The sequence below is a fragment of the Lissotriton vulgaris genome, chromosome 1_1 (genome assembly GCF_964263255.1).
Source record: "Lissotriton vulgaris chromosome 1_1, aLisVul1.2, whole genome shotgun sequence".
In the NCBI taxonomy this organism is placed as follows: Eukaryota; Metazoa; Chordata; class Amphibia; order Caudata; family Salamandridae; genus Lissotriton; species Lissotriton vulgaris.
In genome coordinates this window covers 1,489,146,311-1,489,171,655 of record NC_141685.1, presented here as the reverse complement: position 1 = coordinate 1,489,171,655, position 25,345 = coordinate 1,489,146,311, and the positions used below count along the sequence as shown (strand labels likewise).

Genomic DNA, 25,345 nt, shown 5'->3' with positions numbered 1-25,345 from the left:
TTTAAACAAGCATTTGCAATGCAATAGGTCTTGCATTTACGAGAGTTTAAGCTATTGGCATTGTAAATGACAAGGCCTGTTTTATTTAGGTTTTAAGAACCAAAATAAACAAAAAGGTATTGACAGCTACAAAGCCAATAGCTCAAACTTGCGTAAATAAAAGAACTATTGCATTGCAAATGCTTGTCTGTAAATTCCCTCAGGTTTTTTTGTGAACACCTGATTCCAGAAAACCTGAGGCAGACTCCAATGGCTCTTCAAACAATCCAAGACTTTAGGTGTTCATATGCTGCCATTTTCTAAGTCACTCATCCTGAGAAAAGGATCCTTAAATATGTTGCTTTAATGTTGAAGTTAGAAATCTTTACAACATTTGGACAGAAGTATATTTTCGATTACTGGCATTATTAAAAAAAAGCATGTTGCAAATTTCCCCAAAAAATTAGCTCACTCAAAGCCACAAAAAAAGAAAGCATTTTTGATGTTTGTGTTCTTAAGCACTTTAATTCCATTTCACTCACCAACAACCGAGCTCGATGTTAGGATAAAATACAACCAGACAATGGAGCAGACATGTGACCCTTTAGCAGGGCTCATAACTTTAAAAATCACATCGCATCACAGAGATGTACATGAGACTGGCTGTGATGTGCTATATGCCACCTTGATATCATTTCAGAGAACAGGGTGTTGGGGTCAGGGAAAATGAAAAGAAGGACCAGGAGAAAGACCAGAACTGAATGGGAGGCAGAGAATGCAGAGCAGTCAACCAAATGTCAATCCCCAAGGAGGGAGTTACTCCACACTTTAAGACGGTGGGTCCTTCGTAAAGCTTCAGAGTCTCCCGCTAAGTACGCCACTTTTCCCAGGCCAGGGGAGATTTTTGATGATTTCTATGCAGCGAGATGCCCGGCCATCCTCTGCCTTACAGCGGCCACACGAGACACCCGGGGGCTGCTTAGACTGGCAAGCAACTCCTACGAGCTTCAAGGGCATGGGCTGCATTGCGCGTCTCCACAGCTGAGGGCCATGTTGCGTCATCAACATTTTTTTCGGGTCGCTGTCCCAGGTGGTGGTGTGGCCTGTGACCAGCAAGCCGCCACCCGGGAGTGTTATTCAGCTGCCTCTCCACCATCGGCACAGTGCTGGTGGTCCTCTCCCTACCAAGCCGCCGCAAATGGGCCTCACATTCCAGCCTACTGCTCCCTTCTCCGGCACTGGAGTGACTCCCTTGGAGGCCTCTGGATTCTGGCCTACCTGTGAGTGCTGTGCTCCTGCAGCGGTCCCTACAGTGCTTAACTCTGGATCCTGTGGCTCCTGTTGTCCCTTTTGGTCTCTCACTGTATCTGGCTCCCACTCTTCAGGTGGTGCTAGTGCTGCCAGTGCGACGGCTGGTAAGCTGCCATGGGGGTTGCTTTCTGGGGTGCCTTGACTTCTAACTGCGAGGCAGTGCTGGTGCAGCAACGGTGTGGGATTCGGCAAGCCGCCGCCTGGTCATCTTGGTGCCTGGCCTACCTGCAGATCACAAAGTCTCTGGAACCCTCCAGCTGCTCCTCCCTGAAGCCACCTTCTCCTTCTGCACCTCATCACATGTGAAGAATTCCTCACAGCGCCTAGCTAGGACAACCCTCCCTGCATATCGCAGAACATTCTCTGGCCCTACAGTCTGCAGCATAGCTCCTGAATGGGTTCTGCTACCCGTGTGTCTCTACACAGGTACTTTTGCACTATGGTACAGGAAACTCTTCGGCCGCTCCTGGATTCAACAAAATGGGAATTTGCTAAATGGTCTGCACTCCACCTGTCCCTGTGGGGCAGGGTCCAGACTGTCAAAATGGCGACGGCACACAGTTCAATTATTTGTTTGGCATGCCCCATTTCACATACCGGCTGTCGTTCTGCTGCAGCTCGACTCCCTGGTACGCAAATAAGTCTGGGGTTCTCGGCCCCGAGGTTTGCTCTGACTTAACTCAATGCAGGCACATCTTCTGGGGGGGCTCAGGCTTCCCCACTTTCGATCCAACTATAGAGCTCATCAGTTGTCTCCAGTCCCACCTTCTTCCGCATAGCAAACTTCCTTTGTGGGTTCAGATTGAGTGGAGACTTTATGATGCTTGAGCGGAGACTTTATGCTGCTAACACCAGAATCTCAGGTCTTTATGCAGCATCCGAAGCCTCACATGATCTTTGTAACCCCATGCGGTTGATGCGGTCTGGAGGTCGACTGATGCTCTCTTGAAGGAAGACAGCTTTTTTACCCAAAGGCACCCCTGTGGCTACATTCCGATCACCTACCGTTGTGGTGGCCCGAGTGACTGAGTGGGAATCTTGTAGATCCATCATCTTCCGAGGGGGGATACCCTTCAGTCTTTTAAGAGCCTTGTTGCAAACTACTTTATACCGTGCTCTCATTTCTGGTACTACCTTCAGTTCTGCCATTATCTTCTCTCGCAGTTACGAGCTGGGTCCTGCCGCTCCACGCATAACTGATGTTCAGGGGCTGTGACAAAAAACTGGTCTCTGCACTTTACGAACTGCTGGTATCTAAGCTGTTATCTACATCCCTGGAATGAGTGTTACAAATTCGCTGGCAGGAATGTTTTGTCCTTGAAAATTCTCTGAAACTTTGGTCCCTCCTACTTGAGCCCCACAGTCGGGAGCCCCAGAAAGTCAGGATGTAGTTTTGCTACTTCAAGATCTTGCAACACTGTCACAGGTCACCGGCTAGGCTCCACAGAGCACGGCTGACACCTACAGTGAACTGCAGGCCCCTAAACTGTGACATTCTCCACATACTTTTGTCTTGCACGACACTTGCGCCTTTCTACCCTGGGATTAACCACCTCTTGACACACTAGGCAATGCCACTCCCTTCCAGGCTTCACTGGCGATTCTACACGACACAGGGCCTGCCAGCACTTACCTCCCACAAGGATACGATTCATGGTCTCCCTCCTGACTGCTGCTAAGTTATGCATCCTCTGCTGGTGGTCCGCGCTAGCTGTCCCTACCCAGGAGGACTGGCTGGATAGTGTGGCGACGACAGCAGTACACAAAAGCTTGAAATTCCGCCTGAATGGGCAGGAGCACCTGTTTACAGACATCTGGGGCCCCTTCCTTCGTAGGGTGGTGTGACCGGTTACTCTCAGACCCCAGCCCACTGGAAGTTCATTTGATATTGTTTCTTCCTCCCTTCTGTTTGCTTGATTGGGGTTTGACAGTTTGCATGTAACGGTTTGTGTTGGCCTCACCAACTCCTGCTCCCCCTCTACCTGGCTGCTCCCCTGCTTCCGTCCTGCAACCTGGTTTCTCAGTGGCCCTGCCAAATAGTCATCTCTTCCCTGCCTCAGCGCACTGCTGTCTTTCCGCTGTGGGCGTCCCTGAGTCAGAGTAGCCTTTCTCTTACTATTCGTCCCCCAACCCCTTCTATCCCCATAGAGCTACCTCTCATTCCCAAGCCCTGTCCAGCCTACTCTCAGTTGCAATGCACCCCTCCTCCTTCATACTGGTCTTGGGAAATCCAATTATGCTTCAACAGGTTGGTGGTTGACCACCTCGTAATGGTTTAGTTTGTTGGTCCCAACCTTTTTTTCCTTTCACGATTGTATGCACGGATCCGTACCTGTAATTCTACTTTGCATGTGTTTCTTGTAAAAAGATTTAAATACAAATGACAGTTCCCAAAAGGCATATACATCATCTGTTAAGGATCATTCTGGGTAACCTGTCTACACTATATTAGGACCAAATGATGCAGAGATTCAAGAGGGGCTAGACAAGCGCACGCAAGTAAAGGTAGTGTGAGAGTAGGGTAATGAAATAAGAGGGTGTGAATGCATCGAGGAGCCGAATCAGATACCAAATGAGTAAGAAATCACGGCAGCATCTTAAGGAAAAGGAGTTAAAGTCTATCTGTGCAATCCAGGTGTAGCAGTGTGCATGAAATGATGGCCAACTGTTACAGAAATTCTGCAACAACTCCAAGAGAGACAAAGAACTCCTTTCTCCAAATATGGCATCTAATCTTGCCTGTCACCTCTTCAAAATTTGCATATTTTCATGCTTGACCGAGACTTCAGGAGGAAGCGGAGGTTTGGGGTGCTAAAAGTTGGCGATTCATAGGTATATTATCATTTATTTCCCATGATTATCTGGCTTTGGCAGAACTGTTAAAATATAGTGAGTTCTCTTTCACAGATTCTCTGTTAAACTGTTTGCTCCAGCATAATCTCAGGTAGCTAAATACCTAAAAGAATTATCTTGATGCCTGCTTTGGTACTTTGCTATGCTCTTGACTGCTTGTAGTTGGCTGTGAATGTTTGGGAATCCTCCAGTACAAGGTTTTCTGTTCTATATTTTTCAGAAGCAAGAGTCTCTGGGCTCATTTAGGAGCATGTGCTAGGAAACAAACATATCAGGAAAAAAAAGATGGTGTTGACAAAGTCTGCAATAAACGAAACAAATGCAGGCTGTTTGGGATTTCGTACAGTGAAAAAAACATTTTTCTAACTAAGGTAAATAAAGACTAATTATCTGGAGTGACTTTTCATGAAGAGTCAAATCATGCAAAACCGGCCCAGAGAAAAAAAAACAGAATACAGATTCACAGGATGTCTGACTCACAGGCCCATTGCACCCACAGAGTGGAAGTGTTGATTTTGAGAAGCTCGCCCTTCTTATGGACACATTCAAGTGCCCACCCCCCTTCCTTAGAAGAGCGTCCTGCTCTAGTAAATTCTGTCCAGAATCTGGGTTTTATGTTTGACAGAGAACTGGACTGCGCAGTACAAATTTATAGATTAGCTTTCTCCTGCTTCTTTCATCTGAGACTGCTGAGGAGAATAATTCATTTCCCCCCCCCATGGCCGTAACTTTATAGTGATATGGGTCATTGTTTGGTCCTACCTCGATTATTACAGTATGCAGATTATTCCTAACAAAGCCATTGCACTAATTTTCCATGAAAAATACCAGGTCTCTTAACATCTTGATTGTTTACACTGGAGGTCTATTAATAAAAGGATCAGTTTCAAGGTACTTAGTACCTTCCATAAAGTCATCCAGGGCAATGCCTGGAATTAGAATAGGAAAAAAAAATCCCTATTGACACACTAGCTCATATGTTACATTCCTCATCTGTCTTTTCATCTGTCTGGATATCGGAGTGGGTTAAACCAGGAGGATATTCTTTCACTTAAGCAGCATCTCGGCAGAGTAACTCACTTCACAAGCAGTAACCCACAACAAGCATTACTTTATGTTTTAAGATATTAGAAAGCACTTCCTATAGATAAGGTAAATTCTGGAAAAGCAGCAAAAAGTGCAACAACAGCTTTTTGGTAACCCCTTTAACACAAATCAATAAATAAAAAGGATTACAGTCAATCAAATTAAAATGTGCATTAAGGAAACTCTGTCAGAGGCCTGTTCCATTAAATTAACATAAAAGTGGATAGAATTGCCTTTAGGAAAGGGAACAGAAGCTTCAGATGGATAAAAACAAAAGGTAGTTAGAAATGTGGGGAAGTGAATGAAACAATGCAATGCAGCACAAAAAGACGACTGTTCAGATATCCGCTCTCAAAACGTACAGCAAAGAATCAAAAAGTAATACTTTGTTAGTGTTGTGTATTCTGGTACCACTTCTTAACAGAAATTCAGCGGTTCATTAGAAAATACAGACTAATTGGTACAGTTCTGATTTTTTTGAACATAAATGGCATTTTGATGGCACTAAAGGACTGCACTTTTCACGGTCTGGCTTGACAACGTAGCTGTTGCAAGTAAATTATGTGAAAATCACCAGGAGAGGGGCTTTTGCTCCACCCACTTGTAGGAAGCAGGCATATAGGTTTTGATTGGGCATAAGGTGTGAGCTTCCACAAAAAAAGTGCTTACCCTCCACACAGCTGTGATCATTTTGCGGATTTATCCCGCTGCCTGAACTGAACCTCCCGGGGCACACACATGACATTGCAACGCTATTTAAGGGTCTTAGATGACCAGATGATTAATGTTTTTTTCTGACAGCAGCACAGATAGGAGGAGGACAGTCAATCAATCAATCGAGGCTTTATTTCGGTTTTGTTTCACACCATAAAAGTACACATAAAAATACATCGAAAATTAAAAAATCATAATGACATAAAAAAGACATATTAGACGTGTTTCATTAATGAGTAAGTAGACAAGATCAGCAGTAAAGTGCAAATAATACTGGGTTTACAACATGATATAAGATCTTTCAATAGATAAGCTCATCATCCTCAATAGGTATAAAATCACTGGTCCAGGCAATTTCTCAGTTTGACAGTGAATTTTAAAAATTCTATTACATGAAGAACACTGTCACTGTGCAAAAGCTGTAAATACATAAGTGCTGGTCTTATTTGATTAAAACTTCGTTTTTTTAAAAGAGTAACAAGGTAACGTCTGCGCGGGTATTCATAAAACCTACATAAAAATATAAAATGCAGCATATCCTGGGGAGACTTCCCGTCGGAGCCACAGGGAGCAACAGTTTTATTAAAAATATCCGACTTTGGTCTCATTAAAAGATGATGAAAAATATTAAACCTAAACCTCGTCAACAGAAATTTTTCATGAGAAGTAAAGGTGCATGTTAAGTATGGTTCCATAGTGTCACAAGTTTTTAACATAACATATTTCCTAATAATAGGTTTCTTGAGCTCCTCCCCTTCTCTTTGGGCCATCCTGTCCATATGAAAAGCCCGCTTGATTGCTGCCACATCTCCCTTTACAATCCCGCAAGGGTTTTCAAACAAGTTCAAACATCCAAGCCTTAAAAAGCAAGATTTCGAGGGAGGGGGGTCGTTGGGGAAATGGTTTCTTTCTTCCTTGTTCTTTCTTTGGGTGCGACTGGCTTTGATTGGGGATGGCCACTGGCTTTGGGTGAAGTCCGGACTGCTCTTTCTATCCGAGGATGCCGCGTCCACTGTTGGAATATCTGTCCTGAACAAGGGCCTGAACTGAGCGGACACTCCCCCGTTGCTTTTTTTGGGACTATTGCCAGCTCTTTGTGGACTTTGGAGCCTTGCTGCCCTTCTCCTGCGAATGATTCCCTCCCTATTTCTGAGCCCCCTGTGTGGGGTTTTGTGGCGGTATGTCGCCTGTCCTTCTCACTTTCTTTCCTGATTCCCTTCTTACTGTCTCCCTACCCCCTTACTGTTTTATCTGATATACTGCAAAATAAAAATTTTACAAAAAAAAAAAGCAAGATTTCAGGTATTTTAGCCAGGGCACGCACATTGAGTTGTCCTGAGACACAAGGTCTTTCACAATCAGGTGGGTAAGCGGTATATCTTGGTTTAACCACAATTTTACCCAACATATCAGCGGTCTTAGGGCAAATAGATCACATAGATACTGAGTCCCCAGTTATTCGTGTACCGCTAGATTAGGTGTGCTGGCTGGAACACAGAGAAGACGTTTTAGAAAATTGTTTTCAGTGACCTGTAACTGTTCTCCATTTACGTAGCCCCATAACTCGCTGCCATATACAGCGGTAGCTATCGATTTGGCATTATAAAGTTTCATCATTGCAGTATTTGGCTTCTTCCCCAATTCCGTTGCAAAATTAAAGATAGAGGCATTTACCCTTGTCATTTCCCCTTTCTTTCTAGCCAGGTGAGGGCCCCAGCTGAGCTTTGTGTCAAATATGACACCAAGATATGAAAACGTTTGAGTAATGGGGATCAAAACATCATCTAGTTTAAAAATAAAATTATTTTACGGGTGTCAGCCAACATGCATGATATATGATTTAGAATTGTTGACCAATAGGTCTCTGTTAGTCATAAAAATATTAAAAGCATTCAAAAGCGCCTGGAGACGCTTTTCCGTTCTAGAAATTAAAACCGCATCATCTGCGTATAAAAGAACTGGAATACCCCGCCTGCCAACTCTGGGGCACTCGGATTGTACCTCCTGTAAAACAGCATCTAAATCATTAATGTAAAAATTAAAAAGAAATGGGGCCAGAATGCAACCTTGACGCACTCCCTTTTTAATGTTAAAATTGCCAGTGGTTTCCCCATTTGCCGAGTACCTAACATTTGCACTGGTGTTACTGTGCATGTCCACCAAAAAATCAACAATCCCTATGTCCACACCTTTCTCCCTCATGATCTGCCACAGCCTTCCCCTGTTAACACAATCGAAGGCTGATGACAGATCCATGAAGGCAAGGTGGACGGTTCCCTTCTGTACAACAGTGTATTTACTCAGTATAAGGAAATAAGGAAAAGATTAAGGCACTGGGTTATGGTGGAATGGCCTCTACAGAAGCCATATTGGGAGATGGACATAAAATTGTTGTCAGACGTCCAACTTGACATTCACTGCTGTAGGATTCTCCCCATAATCTTGACCATGGAATCTATTAATGAGATTGGACGATAACATAGGGGGCTGCCCTTGTCTCCTTTCTTAAACACAGGGACGATTGTTGAGGACAGTCATAAACCTACATGGATGTTTAGGTCTGATTGACAGTGAAACCGTCACCTCACTTTTTAACCTCCACCAATATTATTCTACTATTCTTTGCTTCCACACAAATACATACCCATTCTCATGCCATTTTCTTGCATTGCTTCACGTAACATTTCTTTAAAGCCGACTTATTGGCATTGCCAATGCTGGTTTTAAACTGAAAGCATGTCGGAATAACGATGTAAAGATATTATTCAGAGAAGAGCAGCATACTACAGAAAAATATATCCACAAACTAACAACCCACATAGAGGTTTAGTTAACTATAAATCCAACCACAGCGGCCACAAAAGGATATTGAAGGCAAGACATTACTAAAATGTGAATCAAAATGGACAACTAACAGTTAAATGTAACAGGTGTTTTGCTCCTCAGAATTCAGTATTTCACACCAAGAGCTTGAAACATGCGAAGAAAAAGGCAAAGCCAATGCTATGAAGGTACTGTGTTTAGTAGGTTCATGGTTGTTTAGAGGTAGAATGATTAGGAATCATGGCTACTTGGAGGCAGCAGAAGCACACGAAATGAAAAAAAGATACTAGAACAAATGTTAAAGAATCCATTTATAAAAATTTCTATATAAACGTAAATTCATGAAAATTGGTGTATTGAAGACTAATCCATAAATGAATTACTTACGGCAACTTCATATTCCCAGATCATTCTCCAGAAATCTATCACTGTATTTGCTAGTGGTCCCTGGGTAGCAATGTAAGTTTTCGGTCCAAGTACTCCCTAGAATTACATAATTCAGACATATGAAAATTATGCCTTATTATTACCATTTTCCAAAATATACAAATTAAATACCACAATTGTTTTCATAAGCAGGAATTATGGAGAGTATAACCTTACATTCATAATAAACAAGAAATGTTATTATCAAGCAACATAAGTAAACGTTTCGTGCGTATTTAAACTAATGTTTTTCACTACAATTTTTAGGTCAAGCCTACTGGTTGTAAAACATTGTGGGCTTACCAAGAACACACAGTGGGCTTGGAGCCCACCCTTTACATGCTATTTGATGGCTTTCCTGTCACTCATATGCCTGCTTCTTATGGTTGTTCCAGCTTGTCATTCTTGTGTTTGTCCCTCCCATGGAGTACAGCATCTTTACCACCTCTCTTATGATTGGCTAGCTTCTATGTTTCTACCAAATGCTTTTCTTGCCTAGGCAGCGCATGCGCCGTGTTTGAGACATGCTGTATTCAGGTTAAGGGTATGAAGCCCAGCCCTCTTCCCGCTCATCTTTTTAATTGGCTCTTGTCCCAGTCCTTTGGAAATGGTGGCTTTCCATTGGTCAATATGCTTAGTATTCCTTCCTTAGTACCACCTTTTCTCTTCTTGTAACCTCCCATAAGGACACCCACGTCACATGTGTGGTTACTCAGTAGGCTTTAATTAGTCTCCGAGCACTATTTTCTAAAACAGTTTTATCCTGCCAGCTGTTGGAGGCAGGACACGCTCTCTCTGTTTTTTTTATCCATTTATCCACACCTTGGCAAGAACACTGCCGGCTGCGCTTTTCTTTTCTTAAATACTGGCTGAATGTGGACGACTTTCTTATTCTGTTTAATTACGATTTTTTTTTTTTACCATGGCGGGACCCACGCTATAGCTTTGAACCAGAATTTGCAAAGCAACAAAAGTAAATAAACAGAAAATAAGGCGTAGGGCTGAATTTTTTTTTCTTTATTTACTTTTTTTTTTTTTTACAATCGTGGCTTTCAACATCTTAAGCTAAAGCACAAGTGCCATGATGCTTCAAAAGTAAAGAAATTGAATAAATCTTTTTTTTATTTCTTTACTTTTAAAGCTTCTGAGACACCTGCGCTTTAGCTTATGATGTTGAAAGCTAAAGCAAGGGTGCCACAAAGATCTCATATTTGCGAGAGTTTGAGCTTTTGGCATTGTAAATGACAATGTCTTATTTATGTGTTTACAAAACCTGCAAGCCAAGTTTAACGCACCGCTTGCAGGATTTGTAAACACAAATGATAGGCATTGTCATTTACAAAGCTGATAGCTCAAACTCTCGCAAGTGCGAGGCCTATTGCATTGCATATGCTTGTCCCTTTTGGATTAAGCAATCCATAAGTGTGGATTTGTTTTGCTGCTGTATCCCTCAAACTTCTCAAACCCTGCTCTTCGTGCTGTACATGTGCTTCTCGCCAATAAGCTTTTCCCTCACCCAGTCTATGTTGCTCTTTCACTTGTTGCTTCTCCTCACTACCCCCACCCTCCGTGTTGCTTCCATTCCAACATATTTACATACTGCTTCTATCTGACTGGCACCCTTAGAGTTGCTTCCCTCCACCACATCACTTCCTGTTGCTCCCACCTCACCTGTGCTGGGGGGCATTTTTGTGGTACTTTGTTTATTAATCCAACTCAGGGGCAAAAAACAAACATGACTTTCACGTCATAGTGCCATTTTTAGGTTTCGCTGGGGGGCGGAGCCGTTAGGCTCCTCCTCCAGAGAAATCTATTGAGTACAGTAAGCACTCTGGAACACGCCCCCCCGTCCCATTGGCTAGCTCCATAAATGGAGCCTAGCCATTGGACGAGGGGCCTGTCCATCAATGCCGGACCAGACACGGGGGCGTTCCCGAGATTCTTTGGCTTTTGCCGACGTCACGCGACGCCGGGAACGCCCCCGAATCCATCAACACGTGTTTGGTGCAGACTGAAGGTTTGTGAGCCTTCCCCGAGCAGAGCGCACTAAAATAACCTGTGTGCAGCTTCACCACCGCAACCCGGGATCAGTAAACCCCCGACGAAGGGCCCCGTACCTTGCCGGTACCAACGCGACCGAAAACGAGCCCGCTGCTCTTCGATTGGACGGGAGAGCCGAGCCCCCTCACCAAACGCCGCGACGGGATTGGCCCGTGCGGCGCAGCGTCACCACTGTTGCCGTGTGGTGATTGGATTCCGGGGTTTGCAGTAATTTGGTACCCCCGAGTGCTTCGTTGCACTTTATTCTTAATTGACGGGTGCCACCCCGATTATGGCGCCCTTTGCGAGTGCCCACCTCGCTTCACTGTTTACTTTTGGTCTCGAGGGTGTCCACCCCTCTTAAATGCCCGAGAATCACCGCCGCGGCCCGAGCGCCGCAAAACAGGAAGCCAGGCACTACGGTGCCTGACGCGGGGCGGGACTTCCGCATTTGGAGGGAAGTCCCGCCTGCCGCCGCGCACCGATTGGCTGCTCGCTGCCGCCGGGAAAAAGAAACAAACAGCGCGAGCCATTGACGGCCCGGTCCCGAGATGGGGGACCGGGGGAACAGGTAGCGGGCCGGGAGCATTGTGAAGGCGGGGCTCTCATGTGCTGAGAGAGCCCCGCAAAGCGCTACCGCCACACAGGAGAAAGGACCGGAGTCCCCCACGAACCGCCCGGTAAGTGAAGGAGGGCTGGTGGGGGCTCCGTGACTGTGCAAGGCAGTGGCGTCACTAGGGGGGTGCGGGGGGTGCGGACCGCACTGGGTGACACCATCCCAAAGGGGTGACACCATCAGTGCGCTTTAAAAAGTGTGTTGCAGCTGGCGGCACACATCGGTTCTTGCACGGGCTGCTCCTGTAGGCTTGGGAGTCCTCCTAGCAACTCAGGCTCATCCTCCGAGAGTGGCAGGTAGTGCTGCTACACTGTATCTTTTTTTTATTCCTGCGGGGCGCGCAGCGGGGCTCTGGGTCACTAGATAGCCTGAGAGGCGCCATAGCCCGGCCCACCGTTCAGTGTAGCGTCGCATAAGGACGTCACGTCCTGCTTCCAAAAAGTGCAGAAGGGAGGTATTACATGTTGTGAGAACTCCCTCTGCTGCGGACTGGCCCATCTCTCGAGTGTTACTCACTTGTTTGTGGGCGACGGGGGGAATCATGGTGTTGCTCGGCCCCACAGCACCCTGCTGTTCGCACCAGACTGACCTGCCCTGCTGGGCCGCCCGCGATGTAGGGGAGGCAGGCTCAGGAGCTAAATGATCACTCAGACCGCCGGCAGCTCGGGCCAGCCAACACGAGGCAACATGATGCTGGCCTGGTGTGATCGCAGGTAAGGGCTCAGCTCATTAACATTGAAATCAATTCAGGTTAGTTAAAAAGTTGAAACGAAAGCTTACACTAGGCTAGTGGGTTTGAAAATATACAGGCAGGCCTGGCTGTGAATTAATGTGTGCCTCAGTCTCCTGAGGAGTGCCCTGAAAATAAATGCCCGGTCCTGTAGTCGACTGCGGCGGCGGGTCGAGTCAGCTGAGTCATACTCATGTTTTTGTTAACTTTATTAATTTGATCAATTGCATTGCGGTTGAGAAAGGATCCATGTTTGGGGCCTATTACATTCTGGTTTGGGAGGCTCGAGTCCGCCGGTCTTGGGCCCCACATGGGACAGAGAGCGGACTGGAGTCGAAACTAATGCTCCGCATAATGCTAATTAATTGCCAGAACCAAGGGGCATGGGGGTGGGGTGGTGGGGGGGAGTCGGTGTAAGCTGGCAGAGGCACGATGAGTTGTTAATTGTTTTTCTTTCGGCCGCCTGGCAAAACAGGTGTTTTTCCTGCCTCAGCTTGTGCCCCAGCCCTGGCCTCCGGAATTGTTACTTTTTCCTGGCAACACTGGTACGAAGTTTTCACCACACAAGCATAATTTCTCTTTCACCACCCAGGAACATGGTTTGAATTATATTCTGCATCTATATATTGTTAAAGGAATCAAAGTAGCAGCTAGTCCATTTACAGTGACAGATTTACATATCCGATCTTAAAAAGATCTTTATTTTCAAAAAAAGGAATTGTTTTCTCTTTTGAAAGGGACCAGTACTTAGGTGACCACAATGTGTCATAAATCTAAACATTGTTTATTTGTGCAAAACCAGTATAATATAATGTCCAACTTTTTTTAGGTCTTCGTTTTACACCTTTGTGAATGTGCAATTTGTATTTTCTCATTTATTTGCACTGTTGCATGTTAAGAGGAAAACACCTCCGGGTTTTGCGCTGGCACTTCCCAGCATTCTTTTTTTTACCCTATTGCCCTAGCAACCAATAATGCCCGAGACTGAGTGATGGTGTAACCAACCTAGTTGCACTTGCTATGCTATTATTTTGTGTTTTTTTTAGGCTAGCGCAGGTCATGAATGAGCAGATCAATTATATCATCTTCTTAACAACTGCTGTGCCTGACTGCTCTCTGATAATGAGAACTATAGTCACACAGTCTGTGTCTTGTTAGTGCCCTTTGCTGGTGTTTTACAGAAGTTTTAAGATGATCTTAGAGTTTATCGTTGTTCAAATGGGGATAATTTCTGATATTTATATGTTTTCCTTGTCTTCATTGTTAGATTTTGCTCGCAAGAAAATGTCACTCATAGTCCTCGTAATGTCACTCACTCTGAAATTATGACAATGTCACACATAGCTATCTGAAACCTTGGCAGCTATGACCATGGTCCGTGCCAACAATAATCTTGGCCGGCGGCCGGGTAAGGTTTGACAGACAGTAATATTATTTTGCATTTTGGTTTCACGGAGTCTGTGACACCAAAATGCAAAAGAATATTTCTGTCTGTTGAACCTTACCCGGCCGCCGGACAAAATTATTGTCCTAATTAGCATCCGGGCGTCAATGACGTTCGAAACGTCACTCACGTTGTGACGTGGACCCGGACCTGACGTTTTAAAAATCCAAATGCTACAAGTAACAGCGCGGGCTGCTAATGCTCTCCAGAAGCCCGGCCTCCTTGCTCATCGTGCCAGGCAACGAGGGCTCCTGTTTCCTGTCCTTGGCAGTCGGAGCACAGAGCAGCATATTAAGCTGGGAGGCGGAATGCTGAAGCAGAGGCAGCGCTGCCCATGCCTGTCTGCAGTGACGGATGGCTTTCTCCGAGTCCTGCCTGCCTCTCTTAACGCTCCAGGGTGAGACATTCAGAGGGCCCCTCTCCCAACCCTTCCTCCAGTAGCGATCCTCGAGCCCCAAAAAGTTTATTTATTATTTTTTGTATAGCGCGGACTTTACCCGAAGGCGTCAGAGCGCTTCACAATAGGAACTCTGTACCATGATGATTAGAAAATAACAAGTGAACAAATTACAAAAGCAAACGTTAAGTTGCAAAAGTGACAATTGTGAGCAAACAAAATACATGAGGTTGGTAGCAAACGGTGCAATACAGGAGGAAAAAGTGACGTGTACAGGTTATAAGAGAAAACAGTACAATTAGAGGTATAATACTGCATAATCTGGCAGACACTAAAGCACAAGAACAAACGTTACGTAGGCAATGGTGGCACTTGTGCAATTATCTTTTGCAAACAAAATGTGAGAGGTAGCAAACAGTGTGCTACAAGAGAAAAGTGGCGTGCTAAACACTCCAAGGCCTCAAAAATCTTACCCGACCCAACACCAAGAAAGGGGAGGATGGATTCCGCCCCTGAGATTCTTGCGATGCGGGCAAGAGGAATCATTTCAGGAAAACCAAAGGAAAAAGAAGTCCCTGCAGGCTGAACTCTAGCTAACCGACCCAGGGAAGTGAACCAGGGTTTTGCAGCGCCAGGTGCACGCTTGTCTTCCTCTGCAGCTGGTAAGTGGCACCCCCATTCTTCCCTTCGCTGTGTTTGAAAGTATGTGCTCCTTGTGTCTGAGCGTGCAATATACCCAGTAAACTGCTTTGGTCTGTAGTTGCGCTATTGTGTGCAAGTGTAACGTACTGCCCACTGGCTATGAGTTGCACATGGGTGTCATGTTTCCATAAGTTACTGTGCGCATCTTTCTGAGTCTGTGCAGATGTAACATGCTATGCCCGGAAACAGTGTGGCCCTGAACGGGCATGTAGGGTTCTTGTGCTGCCAGTAAACCTGTGTCTAACTGGGCATGGGTAGACTGGTGCCATGCGTAGTGTGTGTGTCCTGTACTGTCCAGGACATGTGTGTAGCTGCACATGACACGCGGGTGCCATGTGCATTTTAGTCCCTTTGTAAAGCTGTGTAAGGGTATCTGGGGGGCATCATGGATTCATGATGTAAGTCATGAGGGGGTGACACCATGAGTTACCCGCACTGGGTGACACCAACCCTAGTGACGCCACTGGTGCAAGGCTCTGGGGGCAGTTCCTATTTGTTCGCCGAGCGGCCCCAGTTGGCAGAGGGCCGCTCCAACGCGTCGGGTGGCATCTTCTTTTCGAGCCAGGAGGCTCAAGGGGCATTGGCGGCATCTCGAGTCCCCCGAGAGGGACTCCAGCGAAAGGGGGCATTTCTGTGCATTTCGAGTCCCCAGGAGGGGGACTCCAACCCGAGCCAGAGAGGCTCTTCCTGCCATTGGTCTTCCTGAGTCCCCAGGAGGGGGGACTCCACCGTGCCCACATTTGTTTATTGAGTCCTGAGAGGCTCACAGTATGACATCACTATCCCACGGGTAGAAGATAGCTAGTGGCCTGTCCAACGCGACCGAAAACGAACCCAGTTTTATGTCTTTAGTAACAGAGAATGATCTTTATTTTGTATGTGCAGTAGCTGAGTGGTGTGCAGTTGAACAGCTGTTTAAAATCTCATGCCTACACTTCAGTTCAGTGGGGAGTGAATGATGTCACCTAAGATGGGAGAACGCGGCGGCTTGTGATCGTGGCTATCACTCCGTCATGTGATGGATCATTGGGTAGATATTAGGTACGCGTGAGAAGGAAAATAACATTGCAAAGTGTTGAAACACACGTTAGTCACGTGACTAGAGAAAGAAGAGCATCCCGGGCCCACTGGTGTTTGGGAGCCGTTCCCTCCACGCGGCTTCTTGAGCTCTCTCTTCTTCCCATCAGGCATCAATTATAGAGGTGGTCCCTCTCTCCCAGGGTTTGGTGTGGAGACAACTGGTAACCTAGTTCTTCATTGTTATGCGACTTTCAGGGTCTGGCTGACGAGCAGCGTTTCACTGTTGAATGGCTTCTCTCAGTTGGCCAGTGCGCTGGTCAGGGTAGATCACTGCAGCTCAGCCAAGTAGATATAACTCCGAGGGCAGATAGATTCTAAGTTAACCAGACAAAACTACCTTTTATATGCCAAATTTAAGTAATGTCATAAAAATGTCAAAATCGTGAACATACCTATGGCTAGAAACCAGATAATTGCTATGCAAAATACCTTAGCTGTGCAAACAGTACATGTGCATATTGTTTTAATCGCAAGCATAGGTAATGTAAGTAATATATAGCAGTTTTGGACAGATTTTAAATCAATGTCATGAGAATTTGGGAATCATGAATAATACCTGTGGCTTAATATCAGCTAATTACTGTGCAAATTAATTTACGTGTGCACAACAGTGCATACGGACTGGGAATTATATAGCAGATAGTTCTCAAATCATGGGCTCAGAGAGCGGCTAATGAAAACATTTTAAAGATCTATCCAAGTGGATTAAACCTGCCATATAAAACGTTAAAATTCACTGTTTTGGTGATTTTAATTGGAGCAGTGATCAGTATTATTAATGTCCTTAAATTATACTTGTAGCAGGCTTAAGTATTTGCCAAATTTCACCAAGTCACACGGCTCCACTGTGTTAAAAACCAGGATTGTTGCCTCTTTGCAGGTTCATATTCCCTGTTGGAGTGGCTAGGGAGTGCAGAGTGGCTAGGGAGTGCAGAGTGACTAGGGAGTGCAGAGTGACTAGGGAGTGCTAGGGAGTGCAAGGGAGTGTAGAGTGCTAGGGAGTGCAGAGTGCTAGGGAGTGCAGAGTGCTAGGGAGTGCAGAGTGCTAGGGAGTGCAGAGTGACTAGGGAGTGCAGAGTGCTAGGGAGTGTAGAGTGACTAGGGAGGGCTAGGGAGTGCAGAGTGACTAGGGAGTGCGAGGGAGTGCGAGGGACTGCAGAGTGACTGCAGAGATTAAGCTAATGGCAATGTAAATGACAATGCCATTTATTTATCTGTTTTCAAAACCAACACATAAATACAAATTTTGTCATTTACAATGCCAATAGCTCTAACTTTTCCAAAGGCGAAACCATTGCATTGTAAATGCTTGTTTACTTTTCTTTGCTGCTCCGCATGGCTAACCAACCATTTGGAAAACCTAGGGGTCCAAAGTCAAGACCCTAGCCAATGCTCGTTACTCAAAGGTTGCTAACTCAAAAAGAAGAGCAACATAAGACCTGGAGAGAGTGCCCCAAGAATAACGGTGGTATAAAAGGGGGTGGGTAATGGACCGAGCATCTGAACCAATCAAACACTCACAACCAGTCAAAAGATCTGGTTTTATTCCATCACCGTTCTTTAGCCCACTCTGCCACCCCAGTTCAGACATGGCTATATGCAAATCAGTCTGACCCTGTGCCTCATGGGAACAGTCCAGCCCGAACTGCCAAGCCATGCCTTCCCTGGACCGGAAACAAGCTTCCGAGGACCGGTTTCTGGCATTCCAGTCGTTAATTGGGGCCTTTCAGTCCGGCTTCCCATCTTTGAATGTCATAGAATTGGCTTTGGTAGGCTTTTGGAAAAAAAAATTGTATGGGATAGATAGATCAGTGGCAACCAGTAGTCCCCATCTTACTGGATTTGCTGGCAGCCTTTGATACAGTTGAGCACCAGATTCTGCTGAAGAGCCTGAACTAAGGACAAAAAGTCAGATGGCAAATGAAGACCCGGTTAACAATGGTTATAGCTCATAGTTCCTAAATAGATTTAGCTTGGGATCATCTTCTCCAAGCTCAGAAAACCTGAGGTAGGGTGTGCCTAACCTATCTCCTGTTGCTTCCCCTCATTTAAACTGGTACTTGTTAACACTTGCTATCACCAGGATTGACATGGTATTTTCCTGAACTACCACTCATATGCTTATGATACCCAGAAGTAGTAAAGCTGGGAGATGGGCGTGGAGTGAGGAACAAAACAATTCTTGCCTGCAGGAGACCTTTCAGTGGATGCAAAAAAAGAATATGCCAGAATGGAGGGAAAACTGAAGGACTGCTGGTCACACCTATGTGTTTTTCTTCCTTTATTCCTTCTTGTGACCAGGTGTAATAGGTGTACCATCTCGGAGTGCAACAGCAGAGACCATGGGAGCTTACTTGGGCTAACAGTTATTGATAACAACCCACACAACTACTATAATAAAATAGTTTTCTCTTTCCTTTTTTATCAGCAATACATCTAACATTTCATACCAGACATGGACACTGAGCTAATTTTGCAAGGCTTTGACCACATCCATTCTGGCCATCGAAGGTCAAGAACAGTTTAGAAAAACACTTGAGAAATTGTTTTCAGAATAGCTTATGGATAACATGTTGGCCTGTGGCGAATCCATCTTCGGAGCTGTCTCCACACATAAAAGTGGACTTGAGCTGCATTATGCATGGTATAGAAAAGTTATTTAACAGAACAACTTCCTAAAATATACATTTATGCTCCTTTCTCTGTGTTTTAGTATAAGTATACCTCTCAAATTCAGAACCTTTACCTACTATACTATACCATAGTAGTACCCCAAAATCCTAAAAAGGAATTAATGACAGTTTGCACAATCACAATTAAAAGATAACTAAGGACGCAAGCCACACTGTCCTTACTTGTTGGAGTTCAAAACTCAATTGGGACAAACCAAGGTAGCTTGTAACATAAGTTCTTATTTTGGTGTGCTAAGTGAAATATCACTTCAACAAAGAAGTCCTAAAAGAAAATCTAACTTCTGCTCGCCCACCATGCTAGATAAAATATTAGCAGAATCTCAAGTTGAACTGCCCATTTGTCATTGTGCAACAAACACAAAGTCTGGGAATAATGAGGAAAATTAGGGGCCAACAATTGGCAGGCAGAAAAAATGCTTATCCAATCAACTTGTAGACATTTGCACTTATGACAAGGGACCAACATGATAAATGAGTGACAACCTTAAGTTTGATTTGTTATGGAGAAACACCAATGAGCCAGCCAAGCTACTAGCAAACCCTCTTGCCTGGATATGGCCAGAGATTGTAAAGAGGTTTTCAGCATGGTCCACAAGAGACTGAGGGCAGAAAAAGGCACCCACTATCCCATAAGAGTAGGAAGTGTGGGGGACTTGTGGAAACACTCTCAGATTTTGAAGTGGGGGCATAAGGCAGGGGGAAATGAGGATACAAAACAAATCTCCTGAGACTGCTCCACAATTAGAAGGGTCATTACTACTTAGCAGGGCCATTCGCACACTTTAGTGCTACCTATGATGGCCATAAGTTTGACTTTCTCATCTGCCTTTAGTACTTGTGACAAATCTGCGGGTCACACATTGAGGCAGATCACAGCCTTGAATTGTCCTGTGCCGCTGAGGAAAAAGAGGAGGAAGCGGTATGCTGCCTGTAGCCTACCCCAGATGAGTAACTGGACCTCCAGACACCACCCAATGGCTGGTAGGCCAAGGCTCTGGGAAGTCTAGTGCCCCAGGCCCTCCCTGCACACAGCCCTACCATGTTTCCCATATCCATGTGTTATGAGCTACCCCATTGCTGGTTTTCTAAATTTTATTTCTTGGACTTGTACTCCTATTTATCTCAAATAAAAAACAAAGACTACAACTCCCAAAATTCAAAGGAAAAAACCTTTAGCTGGAATACTAAAAAACCAAAAGGCTATCTCCCAGCGTTAAGATTTATAAAAATTTCAAAATACATAAGTGCTACAATAACAAAATGTGCCACCACATGCCGCATAATTTGTCTTTTATTGATGTTATGTGGGTCAAGACTTGCACTATTGTGTTTGTAAAGTAGTGATTGCTAGAAATATTTCTTAATATCAGATTAAACTGCTTTAATAAAAGGATTTGTGGGCTTTTTTGTTGTTGTAGTATTACTAGGAGAAACACTGGTCTGTGTAAAAGTCCAAAGCTTTCTCATTGTAAGAGACTGAAGAAAGAATCTGCATGCTCCTTATACTCCATTAAAGTTCATCTTTCCAACATTGCTGAGGGGAAAATAAAACAGTTTTACTCTAAGTATATAGACATTCCAAACACAATAGTGCAGGACCATGTCAAGAAAGGCAATGCTCTTCCCACAGGCCTCTCTTGCACTACTTTGACAACTCAAAGGCACCTTCCACACAGTTCCTTGAAACATCAAGGGAGGAAGTAAACACATACTTCATCCCAACTCGTACATCTGCACTGGCCCCCTCCCCTCAGCTCACAGCAAATACAATTCCTTATGCATAAGATTTGCTAGTCCCAAACGTACACACCGAAGCCCCAAGTAAGTGATCCTAGAAGCACCTAAAATAAAGCACCACAACATACGTTTTCTCCTCCTTCACCCACCTCTCTGGAAAGACTGACATGCTCTTTCTTGACTTTCTGAAATTAACTCAAAACTCTTAGTTCCCATTTCCCATCCCTATAACCACAATGACCACACTTAATTTGCATACAACTACAGGTTGTGTTAATTACAACTAAGAGCACTAATTATGCAATTTTTCTTTTGTGAAACCTTTAAATCTATTCTGTCCCTGGTACATTAGTCCAAATTTAAACATCCACTGATTCGTATGATATGTATGAGTATTTATATAGCACTTGCTACCCCTGAAAAGAAGCCAAAGCTCTTTGCAGACAAGTAGCACACCATTCTGTGGAACACATTTTAGAGATTTAGTCGTGCATGAGGGTTACAGTTAGCCATGCTGTGTCATATTTTTCAAATATGCATCTCATGCAAATATTCTTATATGTTGAGGAAAATGGTGTGAATTGTGTGGGATTCTTCGCAAAACTAGGAACTACGCAATGTACTGCACTGGCACTTATACTGTGCTTTCTAGCCCTGAAGGGGTGATGGAGGGCTTTGTAGATGGGTAGCAAGCTACTTCTTGGGATACCTACAAATTTAAAGACATTCGTCAAGCAACTTTAGTTAAAATGTGTCACACTGTATTACGCAGTTGTCACAGTCTGCAAATGGTCAACTATGTATGCGGTCACCCATTCAGTACAGCTATTGAGAATGATCATGCAATCTTTCGTACCATGTGTCCTTAAGTTATGAAATCTGTCATTAAGTCCGTCCTTTAAATGATTGCACTTAGTCGAGTGACGGTCATTAGTTGATGGGGAATCATGCAAGAATATAGCTACTATCTAGCAATAGCAGTACCAACAAAACACTATATGAAGGTACACTAGACGTTACACAATCCCAGACGCTGGTAGTACTGCTAAAGTAGCCGGAAGTATAATATGGAGTCAATACAGGAGCGACAGAATGCTAGCCTCAGTAAGCAATGCTAAGTCACCAAAAACACCATACAAAGGTGACACAGGAGTACAATTACGTGATAGGCATGTATTACAGACGGCTATGCAGGCACCTTGCAGTCCCTGGAGTTTTGATCATGCTATATGCATATATAAAGAAAAATAGACCACAGAGACGGACACAAAATTCTCCCCAAAGGTTTTTGCTAGAAGAGGCCTTTGTAGCCAATGCCATGAAGATAAATAGAGCTTTACAAACTGGACTGATATGTGGGTCAGACTGCCCTGAAACCATCTCCCTCTCTGCAACTTTGTTCGTACGAAACGCTCAAACTTGAAGCCACTTCTCATATTTCATCATGAAAAAAGACCTACAGACAGCTAATTGCCTTTTGTGAAATGCATGAACACATTCTTCGTCCATTGATTACCATTTACAAAACGTGTTCTATGGGAAAGCATCACTTGGAATCCCATATTGTCAGATTTTAATAAAGACAAACTGAAGTGTCATGTCAAATTTCAGTCACTCTGAAAATGACAAGACAAACTATTGCCATTTCTGTACCAAATATATCAATTTAAATGTCTGATAACAATACTAGGGGTGCGTGAAGCAAAACACAGACTGTTTACAGGACCTGTTTAGTAGATGAACATGTTTCTCTGCACAGACTATTTAAATACCAAAGTCCATACAAATGGCTTTCTGCCTCTAACGTCCTGGCATACTAAGAGTCGCGTTGTGAGTGAAAGTTATCAGTGTATCTTGTCCCTAATATAATCTACACAACAAGCAGATTGTCTCATATATTCTTCAGTCTTCAAGGCAAATGCAAATTAAACAGGCATCTGCAGTGCAATAAGTATCACATTTGTGAGAGTTTAAGCTATTGGCATTGAAAATGACAACGCCTTTTATTTATGTTTTAAAAACCAACACAAATAAAAGGCATTGTAATTTACAATGCCAATAGCTCAAACGTTTGCAAATGTGAGATCTATTACATTGCCACAGGGAATGCGCGCATGGCACTTTGGTAATAAATACAAGTGTCCGCCATTGAATGCGTCCCGTGAGTGCTTGGGGTGGGGCAGCCACAGAGAAGGCATGCATGCCGCACTGCTAATACATAGAAGCGCCCGCCATTGCTCGAGTCCCGTGAGTCCTGTCTATATTAAGTAAATTGTTCTTCAAAATTCTAATGAAAACTCCTGAGTTAGGACACATGTAAAAGGACCAGTCCTAATGGGAGGTAACAGAAGACAGAGAGGTACTAAGGAGGGACTAATAAGCCTATCAAATAATCAGAAGCCAACATTTACTAAGGGCAATGACACAAGCCAATGAAAAATATGGGCGGAGCCATACCAGAATACAGCATGCCTGACTCGACCTAAAAAGCGATCAAGGTTCTATTAGATGTCACATGCACAAGACCTATTGGTGTCCTGCACCGTGGTAGAGAAAATTATTCCCTTACTCTGCTGTGTGCCAGAATACCTGGCGTCTCTGTAAATTTGCAGGTATAATTTCCAAACCCTCGTAATGTGTATCAAAATCTTACTTTCATGTACATTAGCATCAAGCAAATACTACTAATCTTTGCAGTTAATCACTGTGCGGATGCTTATGCACCATTTTTACGATATTCAGGCTGTGGCAGGGAGACTGAAACTGCCATTTGGGCAGACAAATTTAGTGCTTCTACACAGTCCTTAACATCTATCCGCTGGCATTTTCTATGAGTGGGGAACCACAGTAGCCTTTATTTGGGCCGTGTTTCAACAACCTATTCTATTCAATTGAAGACTCCATGCTGTCCAACTCATTGTTAATTGTAGGGTGGGCTGCGAAAATGATTTCAAATATTTGCAATAATACATAGCATTACTCTTTAAATCCCGTAATGTGGGAACATGTTCCACTTCTGCCACTGGTACTCCTGAACCTGGTATAAGTGATTAGTTATTAGGTCCTAGCCTAATTCAATGTCCCTTCTAGATCTGTTATATGTAATTTGCAATGTTGTGTACGCTGAGGCTTCAGAAACATGCTTTTCAGTTTTTAGGTTTTGACTGGCCATGCGCTTTGCGCATGTGCCAAAAAACCTCTTGAGTTGTGTGTGTGGGTTTGGGTCGGCCCTCGTCATTCATTCGCTGGCTCCATAAATGGAGCCTAGCCATTGGACGAGGGGCCTGTCCGTCAATGCCGGACCAGACACGGGGGCGTTCCCGACATTGTTTGGCTTTTGCCGACGTCACGCGACGCCGGGAACGCCCCCGATTCTGGTCCGGCATTGCCGGCACCTGCCTCTGCCTTCCTGCTCGGGACATTAAACGAAAGACGCTCGATAGCCCCTCCCTCCCGCTCCGTGGCAGCCCGTCTCCCTCCCTCTCCTCAGGCCGGCCGGCCAGCTGAAGGAAGCAGCCGTCCGCCTCCAGCCAGGGCCGCGCTGGGATTGGCCCAGCCGGCCGAGCCTCCACCACGTCATCGGGAGGAGGAGTGGAGAGCAGGAAGCAAGAGATCTGCCAGATGTCCAGGTGAGTGCTTTGTTTTTTAGTTTGTTGCTTTGTCCGAGTGTGTGTGTCTGTTCCCGCCCCTCACCCTCCCGCTGTCAGTGTGTGGCCGTTCCCGACCCCCCTCCCGCTCTTCGTGCCTCTCCGCCCCCCCCCTCCTCCGTTTACCTCGTGTGTGGCCGTTCCCGACCCCCCTCCCGCTCTTCGTGAAAAGGCAAACAAAAAACATTATCAATAATTTGATAGCCCTTGGTGGGGAAAACATGCCTCTGGAGATTTTAACAATGCCGCACAGGGAGAAGGAGGGAAATGCTTTATTGATTAGGCCGCGATGAAAGAGCCCTGTTTCCCGCCCGCCCACACCCTTCATACTCGAAGACAGCCTGACTGAGGTAAGCGTGCCGTCGCTCGTCGTGTTAATGCACACGCACTTCACGATGGAGATAGCAGAACAATGACGAAGAGTAGTGAAGCACACGCCCCTGCCTCATCTTTGGATCATGGCCAGTGCGACACAAGCTCCGGAGAGCACCGCGATGGCGTCGGGAGTTGTCCTGTCTCCATGCTCCCCGGCCTGTCATCACTTCTGCGCGACAACCTCTAAAGGTCATTTCAATTGTTTCGCTGGGGGTGTTTTCTATGCTTTCCTGCAGCTCTGTTTTTGCGAGTAAAATAACAAAACCAAAAATATCTACGTTTGCATTTAAACTGCTCCTCGTGAACAGTTAAGACAGATGTGGCCATGTGTGAAGATAAAAGGGCTGTGTATTATTTGAGGGGAACGGCGAAAGAATGCAAGGGGTTTGGGGACCACAGCTTCATTTTTAAAATAAATAAAGGCTCAACGTTTTTTAGGAGGCCATCCCAACTTTCCACTGGCTGAATACTGGGATGTCCGAAAAACAGGTCTTCCTTGTCTTGCTTCCTCATCATGATTCTTTCTACCAGGCAAAAAAAAAACACATTAAATGCCAACCACTTCCGATTGGACCGCGAGACACATTGTTATGCGCTTAACTCGGGTTGTGTGTGATCTGCCAGCAAAGTCACGCGCTGTGAACAAATCACAAAGGAGGCCGTGAAAGGGGCGGGGGGCGAGGGGGGGAGCT

General features: G+C 44.9%; 1 protein-coding gene across 3 annotated transcripts in view; it reads right to left on the bottom strand.

Annotated features, from left to right (window-relative positions):
* PTPN12 (protein tyrosine phosphatase non-receptor type 12) overlaps positions 1-25,345 on the bottom strand; it is a 592,849-nt gene that overhangs the window by 393,271 nt on the left and 174,233 nt on the right. For all 3 annotated transcript variants that reach the window (XM_086967364.1, XM_086967365.1, XM_086967366.1), the window contains one exon: positions 9,154-9,249. In XM_086967364.1, the coding sequence (XP_086823490.1) occupies positions 9,154-9,249 (96 nt within the window). The remainder of the gene's footprint in view (positions 1-9,153; positions 9,250-25,345) is intronic.